This window comes from Anabrus simplex, chromosome 2 (assembly GCF_040414725.1).
Source record: "Anabrus simplex isolate iqAnaSimp1 chromosome 2, ASM4041472v1, whole genome shotgun sequence".
Lineage (NCBI taxonomy): Eukaryota > Metazoa > Arthropoda > Insecta > Orthoptera > Tettigoniidae > Anabrus > Anabrus simplex.
In genome coordinates this window covers 58,306,992-58,320,672 of record NC_090266.1, presented here as the reverse complement: position 1 = coordinate 58,320,672, position 13,681 = coordinate 58,306,992, and the positions used below count along the sequence as shown (strand labels likewise).

The 13,681-nt window shown below is 39.5% G+C and overlaps 1 protein-coding gene across 2 annotated transcripts in view; it reads right to left on the bottom strand.

Moving 5' to 3' along the window:
* The window catches only part of H (Hairless), a 47,921-nt gene that overhangs the window by 11,290 nt on the left and 22,950 nt on the right, over positions 1–13,681 (bottom strand). For both annotated transcript variants that reach the window (XM_067140232.2, XM_067140231.2), the window contains exon 3: positions 10,717–10,854. In XM_067140232.2, the coding sequence (XP_066996333.2) occupies positions 10,717–10,854 (138 nt within the window). The remainder of the gene's footprint in view (positions 1–10,716; positions 10,855–13,681) is intronic.

The following is a 13,681-nucleotide window of genomic DNA, read 5'->3' as shown; positions in this document are numbered from 1 at the left end:
GTCTTCAGAACCATAAATAGCTTGGTCCAATCAACATTATCGAATGCCTTTTCTAGATCTACGAATGCCATGTACGTGGACTTGTCCTTCTTGATTCGATCCTCTAAGATCAGACGCAAAGTCAGGATTGCTTCACATGTTCCTACATTTCTTCTGAAGCCAAATTGATCTTCTCCCAACTCAGCTTCAACTTGTTTTTCCATTCTTCTGTAAATAATACATGTTAAAATTTTGCAGGCATGAGATACTAAACTAATGGTGCGGTAGTTTTCACCACCTGTCAGCACCGGCTTTCTTGGGAATAGGTATATCAACATTCTGCCGAAAATCGGATGGGACTTCTCCTGTCTCATACATCTTGCACACTAAATGAAATAACCTTGCCATGCTGGTTTCTCCTAAGGCAGTCAGTAATTCAGAGGGAATGTCATCAATTCCAGGTGCCTTGTTCCTATTTAGGTCACTCACAGCTCTGTCGAACTCTGACCTCAAAATTGGGTCTCCCATTCCATCAGCATCAACAGCCTCTTCATGTTCCAGAACCAAATTATCTACATCTTTACCTTGATACAACTGTTGGAGATGTTCCTGCCATCTTTCTGCTTTGTCTTCTTTCCCTAGAAGTGGCTTTCCGTCTGAGCTCTTAATATTCATACACATAGATTTCCTTTCTCCAAAGGTTTCCTTGATTTTCCTGTATGCAGCATCTACCTTTCCCAGGACCATACAGCCTTTGACATCCTTGCACTTCTCCTTCAGCCATTCTTCCTTAGCTATCTTGCACTTTCTATCCACTTGATTCTTTAATCTCCTGTATTCTTTTCTGCTCTCTTCATTTCTAGAGCATTCTTGTATTTTCGTCATTCATCAATCAGGTCTAGTATTTCCTGAGTTATCCACTGATTCTTAGTTGATCTTTTCTTTCTTCCTAACATTTCTTCAGCAGCCCTACTGACTTCATTTTTCATGACTCTCCACTCTTCTTCTATAGTGTTTCCTTCAGCCTTTTCATTTAGTCCTTGTGCAACATGTTCCTTGAAACAATCCCTCACACTCTTTTCTTTCAACTTGTCTAGATCCCATCTTTTTGCATTCTTTCCTTTCTTCAATTTCTTCAACTTCAGATGGCATTTCATGACCAACAAGTTGTGGTCAAGAGTCCACGTCTGCTCCTGGGAAAGTTTTGCAATCCAACACCTGGTTTCTGAATCTCTGCCTAATCATAATGAAGTCTATTTGATACCTTCCAGTGTCTCCAGGTCTCGTCCACATATACAGCCGTTGTTTGTGGTGTTTGAACGAAGTATTGGCAGGGACTAAATTATGATCAGTGCAGAATTCAACCAGCCAACTTCCTCTTTCGTTCCTTTGTCCCAATCCAAATTCTCCTACTGTACTACCTTCTCTTCCTTGGCCTACCACTGCATTCCAGTCTCCCATCACAATTAGATTCTTGTCACCTTTTACATACTGTATTAAATCTTCTATCTCCTCATATATTCTTTCGAATTCTTCATGATCCGCTGAACTAGTAGGCATATAGACCTGCACTATTGTGGTGGGCATTGGTTTGGTGTCTATCTTGACGACAATAATTCTTTCACTATGCTGGTCGTAGTAGCTTACCCGCTGTCATCTGTCATTCATTAATCATTGCCCCAAAGGAGTGCGACAGGCTTCGGCAGCCGGCACAATTGCAATCCTCGCCACTAGATGGGGCTTCATTCATTCCATTCCTGACCCGGTCGAATGACTGGAAACAGGCTGTGGATTTTCATTTCATTTTCAGTGTAAAACCAAACTTCTAAGTGTTTCAACAGTGGTCTAAAAATTTGAACAATGTAAAACAATACAATATATCTGGTGATAAGTCTTCAGCTCAACAGGTTTCGGTGAGTGAAATTATTTTGTTATTATTTTTTACTAGTGACATATTTTTACTTTAATTTTTATTGCACTTATTTTTTTCTTCAGAGTAATTATTTTGTAGAATACTGTTCATAAATTAATTTTTTATCATCAAATATATTCTGTTGTATTGAAAATGCTTTTTTCCAAGAGATATTAAAACCGAAAATGAAAAAAAAAAACAAGGTTTTTACATTAAAATAAAAATCATCAGCTGTTTGGGTCATCAGTCCATGGACTGGTTTGACATAGCTCTCCATGTGACCCTATCTTTGCTAAACTTTTCATTTCTACATAACTATTACATCTTACATCTATTCTAATCTGTTTGTCATATTTATACCTTGGCCAACCCTTGCCGCTTACACTTTCCTCAAAAACTAACAGAACAAGACTGGGTGTCGTAAGATATGCCCTATCATTCTGTCATTTCTTCTGGAAAAATTTTGCCAAATCATTCTCTTCTCAGCAATTCGATTCAGTATCTCTTCATGCATGATCCGATCTACACATCTCACCTTCAGCATTCTTCTATAACTTCTTCTTCTTCTTGCACCCTATCCTCATTGGATGTCTGCTGTCATCAGGGCCATCTAGTTCTTCTTCTTCTTCTTCTTCTTCTTCTTAGCAACTTGCAAAAGAGTGAGGGTACCGAGCCCATACCATTCTCGTAGATTCCATAGCCAAGATATTCACCTTGTTCCCCTACTTCTTTTTTCAATTTTACCTTATAAGATATGCTGTAGGAGCCTACATTTATCATTTCAAGTGATATGGCTGGAGTACTAAAGTTTCTTCTCTCTGATGTTGTGCATGACCTCTAGCTTTTTGTTCAGGCATTCGAGTATTTCAGTGTTACGTATTCTGTCAACCAATGATATTTTAAGCATGCATCAGTAGCACCACATTTCAAAGGACCTAAGCTTTTTGGTGATGTTCTCTGTTAAGGTCCAAGTCTTGGTACCATAAAGTAAGACAGATAATTCATAACACCGAACTAAACGGAGTAACACCACATTTCAAAAGCTTCTATTCTATTTCTTTCTCAGCTAGTTATTGTCCATCATCAACTATAACATTAAAACTTTTAATAGTTGATAACTCAAAACAAACTTTTTATTCTATGAAGTCTGCAAGTAGGAAATTTCTTGCCTGTATTTGCCATACATTGATATATTAACACAAATTTTATCGGTAAATAAAATTATCTTGGTTTTACTAGTGCTATATGTTTGAATGTTTGCTTTTTATTTTTCAAAGTAATTACTTTACAGAATTCTGTTCAGAAATACCTTCTCTATCATTACGTATATTCTGTTTTATTGAAAATTAGTTTTTCAAAATACATATTGAGACTGAGAGTGTCTTTTCTTGAAAATAAAAATTATCCACAACTATGTCAACAATGAAAGGTTTTTAATTCTTTGTGTTAAGGCTGCGCAGCTGTGAACTTGCATTTGAGAGATAGTGGGTTCGAACCCCACTGTCAGCAGCCTTGAAGATTGTTTTCCATGGTTTCCCCACCAGGCAAATTCTGGGGCTGTACCTGAATTAAGGCCACAGCCGCTTCCTTCCCACTCCTAAGCCATTCCTATTTTATCGTCGCCATAAGACCTATCTGTGTCGTGCGACGTAAAGCAAATTGTAAAAAAAAACTTGTAATTAAAAAAAATTAAAAACTTGTATCACTCTGAATAAATTATTTGTTTAATGTAGTCGGCATGTAGAAACTTTTGCAGGTATTCGACTTGCATCAATACAGATGCACAAATTTTATTGGTGAGTAAAATTTCTTTATTATTTTCCTTCTTTTTAATAGTGACATATGTTTGCATTTTTATTTTTATTGTTTTCTCATTCAACGTAATGATTTTATAGAATTCTGTTCAGAAATATACTGTTTTATTGTAAACTATTTTGTTCACAATAGATTTTTTAGGTCTTATGGCAACATCGGGATAGGAAAGGCCTAGGATTGGAAAGGAAGCAGCCATGGCCTTAATTGAGGTACAGCCCCAGCATATGCCTGGTATGAAAATGGGAAACCACATAAAACCAACTTCAGGGCTGCCGACAGTGGGGTTCGAACCCACTATCTCTCGGATGTAAGCTCTTTCACAACAGATAGACAGAAAAGGTGAGTGATTTTTCCCCTGAAAATAAAAAATTAAGACAACTATAATATCTACAATAAAATCTATTAATTTTTTTATATCACTCTGAATCAATTGTTTATTCTATGTAGTCGACATGAAGACAAATTTCTTGCATATGTCTGTTGCACAACACATAATTATCCAATTTTTCGCAAAAGACGGCGCCAAACCTTCTGAAATTTCGAGACGGCTCCGGACACAGTTTGGGGAAGAAACGCTTTTGCAGACTCCAGTGTATGAGTGGGCTAAAATATTTGTGGCAGGAAGAGAAGCTGTGGAAAATGAACCTCACGAAAGGAGACCGCGGACAAGCATCACTGCAGACAACACTGTTGCCATTCATGACATTATTGGTGAAAATCGGCAAATAAAAATTTCGCAAATTGTTTTAACTATAGGAATAAGTTACAGATGTGTTCAAACCATCATCCGAGATGATCTCCATTTCAGAAAATTGTGTGCCAGGTGGCTTCTTCGTCTTCTCAACCAGGAACAAAAAACTTTACGCCAGGAAGTTTGTCAGAGATTCCTGTGCCACTATGAATAGGAAGAAGAGAATTTCTTGCATTGTGTTGTGATTGTGATGAAACTTGGGTGCATCATTACACCCCAGAGTCAAAGCAAGTAAGCATGGAGTGGCGGCGAAGAGACAAAGCAGGTCCGGTCAAGGCCAAAATACGCCCATCTGCTGGAAAGGTGCTTGCAACTGTTTTCTGGGACTCCGAGGGCGTTTTATTGGTGGATTTTATATTATTGCTATTTGCTTTACGTCGCACCGACATATTTACTTCTAATGGCGACGGTGGGATAGGAAAGGCCTAGGAAGAGGAAGGAAGCGACCGTGGCCTTAATTAAGGTACAGCCCCGGCATTTGCCTGGTGTGAAAATGGGAAACCACGGAAAACCATCTTCAGGGCTGCCGACAGTGGGGCTCGAACCCACTATCTCCCAATTACTGGATACTGGCCGCACTTAAGCGACTGCAGCTATCGAGCTCGGTGTTGGTGGATTTTCTTCACAAACAAAGGACAATTAATGCAGCCTATTACTATCACCTTTTGGATGAAGCAAAAGCTGCATATCGCAACAAGCGATGCCGTCAACCGATCTGAAACGGCATTCTTTTCTATGACAATACAAAGCTGCATACTGCCGCTTTAAAGCGGGAACAACTGGAGGAAATTCACTGGATACCTCTGGAACACACTCCATACAGTCCAGATTTATCGTCATGTGACTACCATTTGCCTGGACCACTCAAACAAGACCTAGGAGGACAGCGGTTCGATGATCAAGCAAGTGTAGAAGAGTTCGTGCACAACTGGCTCCGCACGCGTACCTCTTCTTTCTAGCAGGATGGCATCAAAAACTTACCAATCCGATGGAGAAAATGTGTATCGAAGGCAGGACACTATGTAGAAAAGTGATCTCTATATGTGTATTTTTTTGGTTGATGCAATAAATTTTAAAAAATAATTCCCGTTTATATTTGATACGCACTCGTACTAAGCAAAATAGATCAGCTTCTGGCTCCAAGAGGGTTAAGCATATTGTTTCGGCCTCAAGACCATGGTTACTACTTGTCAATCTTTCTGGATTTTCAGTAACCCATCTTTTATTATTATTATTAGGGGCTGCCTGGCCGAGACAGTAAAGGAGTGCTCAGTTCGCCCAGAAAGATGTGGGTTCGATTCCCCGTCAGGAAGTTGTAAAATTTAAGAACTGAGATTTCCACTTCTAAGGGTGCACATGGCCCTGAGGTTTACTCAGCCTATGCCAAAAATGAGTACCAGGTTAATTCCAGGGGGCAAAGGCGGCCAGGCGAAGAACTAACCACTCTATCCACCAACTGCTGTTGTTATGGTTAGAGGAAGCCTTTACCTTCCTCCACTCCCAGGGCCTTCATGGCCTGTATGGAGATGACTTTGATTGACTATTATAATTATTATTACATGTACACATTAATGCACACCTGTATGAAATATACTGACATACAGTATACAAAATTATACTTAATGGGCAGGGAGAAAATTTGCATAGTAGTATTGGATTCTGTAACTGTACCTAACACGGGAAGAAATCAACATGCTCAAGTCAGATACTTCTGAAAATAGATTTCTAGAACTATTTCAAACCAAAAAAGCATGATGACATCCACTCATTTAGCAAGAGAGTCGTTCAACCGCTTTAGGCAATGTAATATCTGTGACATGTGACTGTCTTGGACACAAATATGATATGGCAGTTAAGAATGGGTGTATTAGTATTCCCCATTGCTATTTAACACACTAACAATAAAATATATGAAGGATTTTAGATGTAAGACGATATATGAAGGAAAGGTTATAGATTATGTATACAAATTGAGTGCATCAAATAATATTACAGCTGATGCTTGACAATGTTCCACAAAAATTGTCAGGAAGAAAGGAGAGAGGAATATAACGGACAATCAGAGAGAGACTTGAAGATTTAAGAGCTGAAGATGGTATCTGTCTGCTGTCATCTAGAATTGGAGGTATGGAAGGGAAGAATCTGAAAGGTCTGTAAGAAGAAAAAAAATGCAGTGCTCTATATAAATGTAACCAAGACCAAGGAAATGAAAGTGAATGTTAAAAATGACAAAAACCTTGCATTGGCTGGAGAAGTGTAGCGAACAGAAAGGCAGTGGACCAGATGGTGTGAAATGTAGAATTGGAAATACAAATGCTAGTTGCTTTACGTCGCACCGACACAGACAGGTCTTATGGCGATGATGGGACAGGAAAGGCCTAGGAATGGGAAGGAAGCGGCCATGGCCTTAATTAAGGTACAGCCGCAGCATTTGCCTGGTGTGAAAATGGGAAACCACGGAAAACCATCTTCAGGGCTGCCGACAGTGGGGTTCGAACCCACTATCTCCCGGATGCGAGCTCACAGCTGCGCGCTCCTAACCGCACGGTCCACTCGCCCGGTGAAATACAAATGGAATATTCGTACAATTGCATTCAGTTTGTAAAAAAAGAATATTTCAAGGGAAGATCGAAATACAGATTTTTAACACATTTACTGGCATATCCTTTTGTATGCATGTAAAACAAGGAAATTTACACAAGCCCTCACTAACTCACCCAGAATTTTATAAATTGTCTGCAACAAATCATTAACACCAGGAAAAGGGAAGAGATGAGAAGAAAAAAACAAAGATGAGTACTAAGAAATGAGCAATTTCCCCCAAGAATTTGATCTTATTCACTGTCACATCATTCTCCACAGTTTCCAGCAAATTTCTGTAAAACCGAAGGCTGGCAAACATTTTCCACCAAATTGCTGTAATGTTTAGTTCAAAATTAGTAGACGTTTCACAATTTCAAAGCATTCACTAATACCTACTTCGATTACAGTGGGATTAATCATTTTGCCAGTTTTACAAACACTTTTATCCACCACTATATCACTTCGAAAATGAAACTCTCCTCGCACTAGCATAGTGTTCATTTGGATTTGTTTTAGCTCTTGTTAGAACAAAATGCTTGGCAACATTAGATTTGAAATGGTGTCATAAACAATCAGTCACATGACATCTAGCTCACTTGTGATTGGCCAACATTGAAACTGCCATTCTTGCAACACAAAGCTACATACAGTAGAGACTGCCAACTTTGCAACTAACCGCAATGTGTAATGTTATATTTCAGGAGGATTTTGTCAGTTATGCAACTAAAAAATTTCATCACAGATGGCATTTACCTCGCAGAATGTTATCCATACTTTAACTCATTTCCACCAAAAACTGGAGATTGCCAGTTTTGCTTCTAGACCCCTCATATGTATTTAGGGCACAAGAGAATCTGGGGTAGGAGATACGATAAAAGGCGAGGTGCAAAGACCACCTTTGTAGTTGATTTTAGCTGCTGGAGGAAACTGTTTAACTCTGATCGAGTAGGGGTACATCACTGTACATAAAACAGTGTTCTCCCCAGAAACTTTCATCAGCTGGGTGGCAGGAATGAGTAGCCGGGCGGGGAATACTACGTAAAAAATAAATATAAAATTTCAACTTATTCCCCTCAGGCCATTAACAATAAAATTAGACAGGTAAATATTATCTGTAAAAATGAACTATTTTAGTGTTATCATGAAGAAGACATAATGTGAACTTCTAGTGTTCTACTGCTCGTTCATAATCACTCGGTTGCTGTGGAGAGCCAGACGGGTTTGTTACATCCTGCGGAAACGAGTGCTCACATGCGATTCCACGCTAAATCCAGACACCGCTCGCGCACGACACTGCGTGATAAGTTGAACTCCAATGTAACTTGCGCTATTATGCTGGCAATAATGAAGATTTTTTATTTAAATAAACAGTTTTACAGTGTTTACATTTTAATTTGGAACACATAATGACTGAAATATGCGTAGCCTCCGTGGCTCAGGCAGCAGTACGCCGGCCTCTTACTGCTGGGTTCCGTGGTTCAAATCCCGGTCACTCCATGTGAGATTTGTGTTGGACAAAGCAGAGGCGGGACAGGTTTTTCTCCAGGTACTCCGGTTTTCCCTGTCATCTTTCATTCCAGCAACACACTCCAGTATCATTTCATTTCATGTGTGAGTCATTAATTAATGCCCCAGAGGAGTGCGACAGGCTTCGGCAGCCGGCACAATTCATATCCTCGCCGCAAGATGGGGGCTTCATTCGTTCCATCCCTGACCCGGTCACTGTCTGGAAAACAGGTTGTAGGTTTTCAATGACTGAAATATATATTAATATTAGGCCTACGTAAACAGAGCGAGTTAGGAGCGCGCAACTGTGAACTTTCATTCGGGAAATAGAAGGTTCGAACCCCACTGTCGGCAGCACTGAAGATGGTTTTCCGTGGTTTCCCCATTTTCACACCAGGTAAATGCTGGGGCTGCTTTCTTCCCACTCCTAGCACTTTCCTATCCCATCGTCGCCGTAAGACCTATCTGTTAGGCATAGATATCAAGGATAATTTAATAAAAAACCACCTATTCAATACTTTCCACGTTTAATGTGGTTATTATCTACATGATTTTATGTAGACTTATTTGGTCAGGTACATGTTTCACCCATTATTTTGGGCATCTTCAGCCTGTAAAAACCTTTAGGTCAAGGTTTGGGACCTTTTTAACCAATATAAACATACCAATATATACACTATATACAACATATACATTATATACAATATATACAAGCATAAGTCAATACAGTAAAGTTTTTTGGTCCTAATCTATCTAATATGGAAAATGTCCAAAACTAAAATGGATCTTCTTTTCGGTGAAGAGGATTGCATATCGGGGTTTATGTGACCCCTATATCATATTAAGTTCTTGACGTATCGTGTCTGGTGACAGGATGTGTCGTCAACAATAAGTGGAGATTTGAACTGATTGTAGGTTGGTCGTCAACAATAAGTGGAGATTTGAACTGATTGTAGGTTGGTCAAGATTGAAAATATAAATTTAAATTAAATGTGTTTTAACTTGGCAGTTCTATTCTGGTTAACTTAAAATGTTCAAAACTAAAAATAAAATGAAACGGATCTTCTTTTTTCTTGAGAAGGGGTGATATTAAAACTGGAGCTTGTTTGACCCACGATTTTCATTTACATGTTCTTGACGCAACTAATATTTAAATGTGTTGTCGTGCACAAGTGGAGATTCAAAAGCCGATTGTTGTAGGTAGACTGGTCAAAAACGTTGTGAATGAAACTGTTAGCGTCTTGACTTTGGGTCTCATGTAACATCAAGGAATTGACAAGAGTACAATATTTAGCTGTTTCATAGTTTTAGGCTGCTGCTTAATTGGGAAGAAACATCCTAGACACTTGATACAGTCTTGTGTGAAAACTGTTCCGGTGATGTGTTGCTTGGTCTTTGGGAGGGATCTTAAGAATATTTGTTCAGTTAATACTAGATGGAGCTGTCTGTTCCGGCAGCGCCTGTCTTATCACCATTTCTACTCCTGGTGTTGACCTAAAGGTTGTTTACAGGCTGAAGATGCCCAAAATAATGGGTGAAACATGTACCTGACCAAATAAGTCTACATAAAATCATGTAGATAATAACCACATTAAACGTGGAAAGTATTGAATAGGTGGTTTTTTATTAAATTATCCTTGATATCTATGCCTAACGTCATCTTCAATACGGAACAATAATGAGAGTTGTTACTTGCAAGACCTATCTGTGTCGGTGCGACGTAAAGAAACTTGAAATATTATGTAACTAGCAGATATCTAGGTTACGATAGCCAGGCGGTCCTAAAGAACACTAAAACAACAACACAGTGCAATATGGAAAAAGAACCTAGTAATAGTCTAATAGAACCAGTCAAGTGTGTCTGAATGTGATGCTGTTATGCTAGTGAGGCTTTACAGTTCTTTGGGAGGAAGCTGATGGTGGTTTTTGAGATTTTCTTAGTTTTTGGTGCTGTTAAGGAGTTTAGTTTTCAATCACAATGTCGTAACTGTCACAATACTTCATGTTTTTCTATCCCAGGAGTAGTTGCTAAGGATGACCGTCATAACACAACAGAAAGTATCTCAACTCAAAATACAATATGTGTACTTTTGAAAAACTTCAGGGAAGTTGATTTTTTTAATGATACTTTTGTGTTTATATCCAAGAACTGTGAAATTAATGTACATACCACTAAGAGAAGTAGAGCTCTCCTGTCGTGGAGTCCCTCCTGCTGCTGGCTGAGACCAGTATGTCTTCTTGGGCACAGAAACCCACGAAGTGCGATCTCCATCTTTCTGATGAGAAAGCTCAAGGATGAATTTCCCATCTGAAGAGAAATACCAAACACACAAGTTGCATATTAATCCTATAAAAACATACCTCAGGAATTCAAATTGTCCACTTTGGCCAATTACAGCACAGTTTTACAAAAACAAAAAGTTATACAACAACATCAGTACACTGAGAGCACTATATAAGACTTTTCTGACAAATTACACTTGATACTGCCCAATATCAATTACAGGCTCCATACAATATAATAAGTCTTTTACTTAGTCTCTGTCAGGACAATGTTATTCATTTTGAAATCAGGGGACAATGTTATTCACTTTGAAATTAGAATTGCAGTTTCACAGTTTAAATTCAATTGCATTATGCCCACCCTGACCAGGGAACATTTAGCGCACCTGGAGCAGGAAGAGTAACACGTGACATGCTGATAGCATGGTATATATAGGGCAGGTCTACATGCTTGCTGTTAGTAGTGTCTCCAGCATGAGAATGGGAAAAGTGACCAATCTCTCCATATTTGATAGAAGGCAAGTTGTGATGGCACAACGCCTTGGTACCAGCATCTCTGAAACAGAGTGGTTCGTGGGCTGCTCTCTTGCCACTGTTGTGAGCACATATTGCAAGCGGTGCAATGCTGAGCAAACAAAGATGCATCGTGTCGAAAGTGGCTCACTGATGCCAGACACCAGCAGAGGCCATCGCACGTTTGGCGCAACCATGGTGCCACAGTTTGAGAAATCGATGTCAGATACAATGATGATAACCAGGTCAGTGTTTCCCAGCACACAGTTCATCAAACACTGCTGCACACTGGACTGCGGGATCAACAACCTGGTCATTGCCCAATGCTGACGGCACTCCACGGAAAGCCGTACATGAGGTGGGCACAAAATCATTGCCACTGAACTGTTGATGATAGGAGAAAGTTCACCTGGCCCGATGAATCCTGGCCGAGCATGTGTACGCTGATTTCTATCAAAGGCATGTGGTTGTACAATCAGGCAGAGACAGAATGATGGAGGAGGTGTGATGATTCGAACGATGTTTTCATGGAACAGACCAAGGACCATTTTTCTGGTACACCGATCCCTGGCAGCTATCTGGTATCTAGGCATTACTGGGAACCAATTCCATCTGTTCATATCATCAATGTTCCCAGATGGTGACGACAACTTCACACACATGACAATGCACCATGTCATACTGCCAGGGTCTTAATTTTCAAAGTATATTCCTATTCAATACAATAAAGAGTTAGCTGTCAATACAGATAACAGGAAGTTTATATCTCGTGATGCTACAAGGATTGTGAAGGACTGGCTTGAAGAACATGAAAGTGAATTTGTTTTAAAGCCGTAGCCCCAAATAACCCCGAAATGAATCCCAATGAACATTTGTGGTTCGATTTGGAAGAGCAGGTACGTACTACATCACAACCGCCCAACAGCACATGCCAACTGGAGGACTTTCCGTAGTGCTTGATATACCAGATACCGCAGAATACCTTCTGCCATCTTGTTGACCCAATGCCTCGCTGAGTGGCCGCGGTTATGCTGGCAATAGGTGGCTCTAAATCATATTCGGTAGGTGATCACAACGTAATGGTTTATCGATGAATACCAACCAGAAAAAAACATACATCTTGAAGAATAAACCATTTTATTTATTTATTTCATGTTCAAGTGTTATAACACATGACAATACATGTAGCATGAAGATTATGAGGAGAATAACAAAAGCCAAACAATCATTCACAAACAAAAGAAATTTGCCAGCAAGTAAGCTCATGGCCATTCAAATCGGAAATGGCTTCACAGAAGCCATTGTCTGGAGCAACTACCCTATGGTCGTGAATCCTGAAATTTTCGTAAAGAAGATGGCTTTTTAATATTTAGAACTGGCTTTACATTGCACCATCACAGATAGGTCTTACGGCAACTATGGGATAGGAAAAGTCTAGGAATGGGAAGGAAGTGGCCGTGGCCTTAATAAAGGTACAGTCTGGTGTGAAAATGAGAAACCATGGTAAACCATTTTCAGGGCTGCCAACAGTGGGGTTCAAACCCACATTTCCTCAACACAAACTGATAGCTACATGATACAAACCATGCAGCCACTTGCTCAGTTCCCTAAAATTCAAATGCCTGACAATTACGTTTGGCAACATGTTAATCTTAGCTGAGTTTTTTTTCTTCGCTAAATTCAATTTCACGGAAGTTCTTTCAATCTTTCCTTACTTCCACAACCATTCCTAACTATATTTCTTTCTTTTCTTCTTTTCTCTTTAACAATTTGCTTTACGTCACACTGACACAATTAGGTCTTATGGTGATGATTGGATAGAGAAGGGCTAGGAGTGGGAATGAAATGGCCGTGGCCTTAATTAAGGTGTGAAAATGGCAAACCATGGAAAACCATGTCTAGGACTGCCGACAGTGGGGTTCAAACCCACTATCTCCTGAATGCAAGCTCACAGCTGCATACCCCACACGGCCAACTCGCTTGGTCTATTTCTTTCTAAACTGCACCACCTTCTTAATCTCTTTATTTCTCTGTTATAACACAGTTATAATAACTACTTTAAAACCCATCACACAGGCTGTTTACATTTTTATTTACCACCTTTCACTGATCATATTTGCTTTCAAAACTCCCCCATGCGTCTCTTATCAACCCTACGGTATTGCCTAACAGTCTTACTTTTACAACCTTTCTATCACATTTAATCACATTTGGAATTAAAGGTAGATTATTAAAATCAATCAAAGGCATTTATGTTGACAATTGGGCTTCAGTGAGAATTGATGGTAGAATGAGTTCTTGGTTCAGGGTACTTACAGGAGTTAGACAAGGCTGTAATC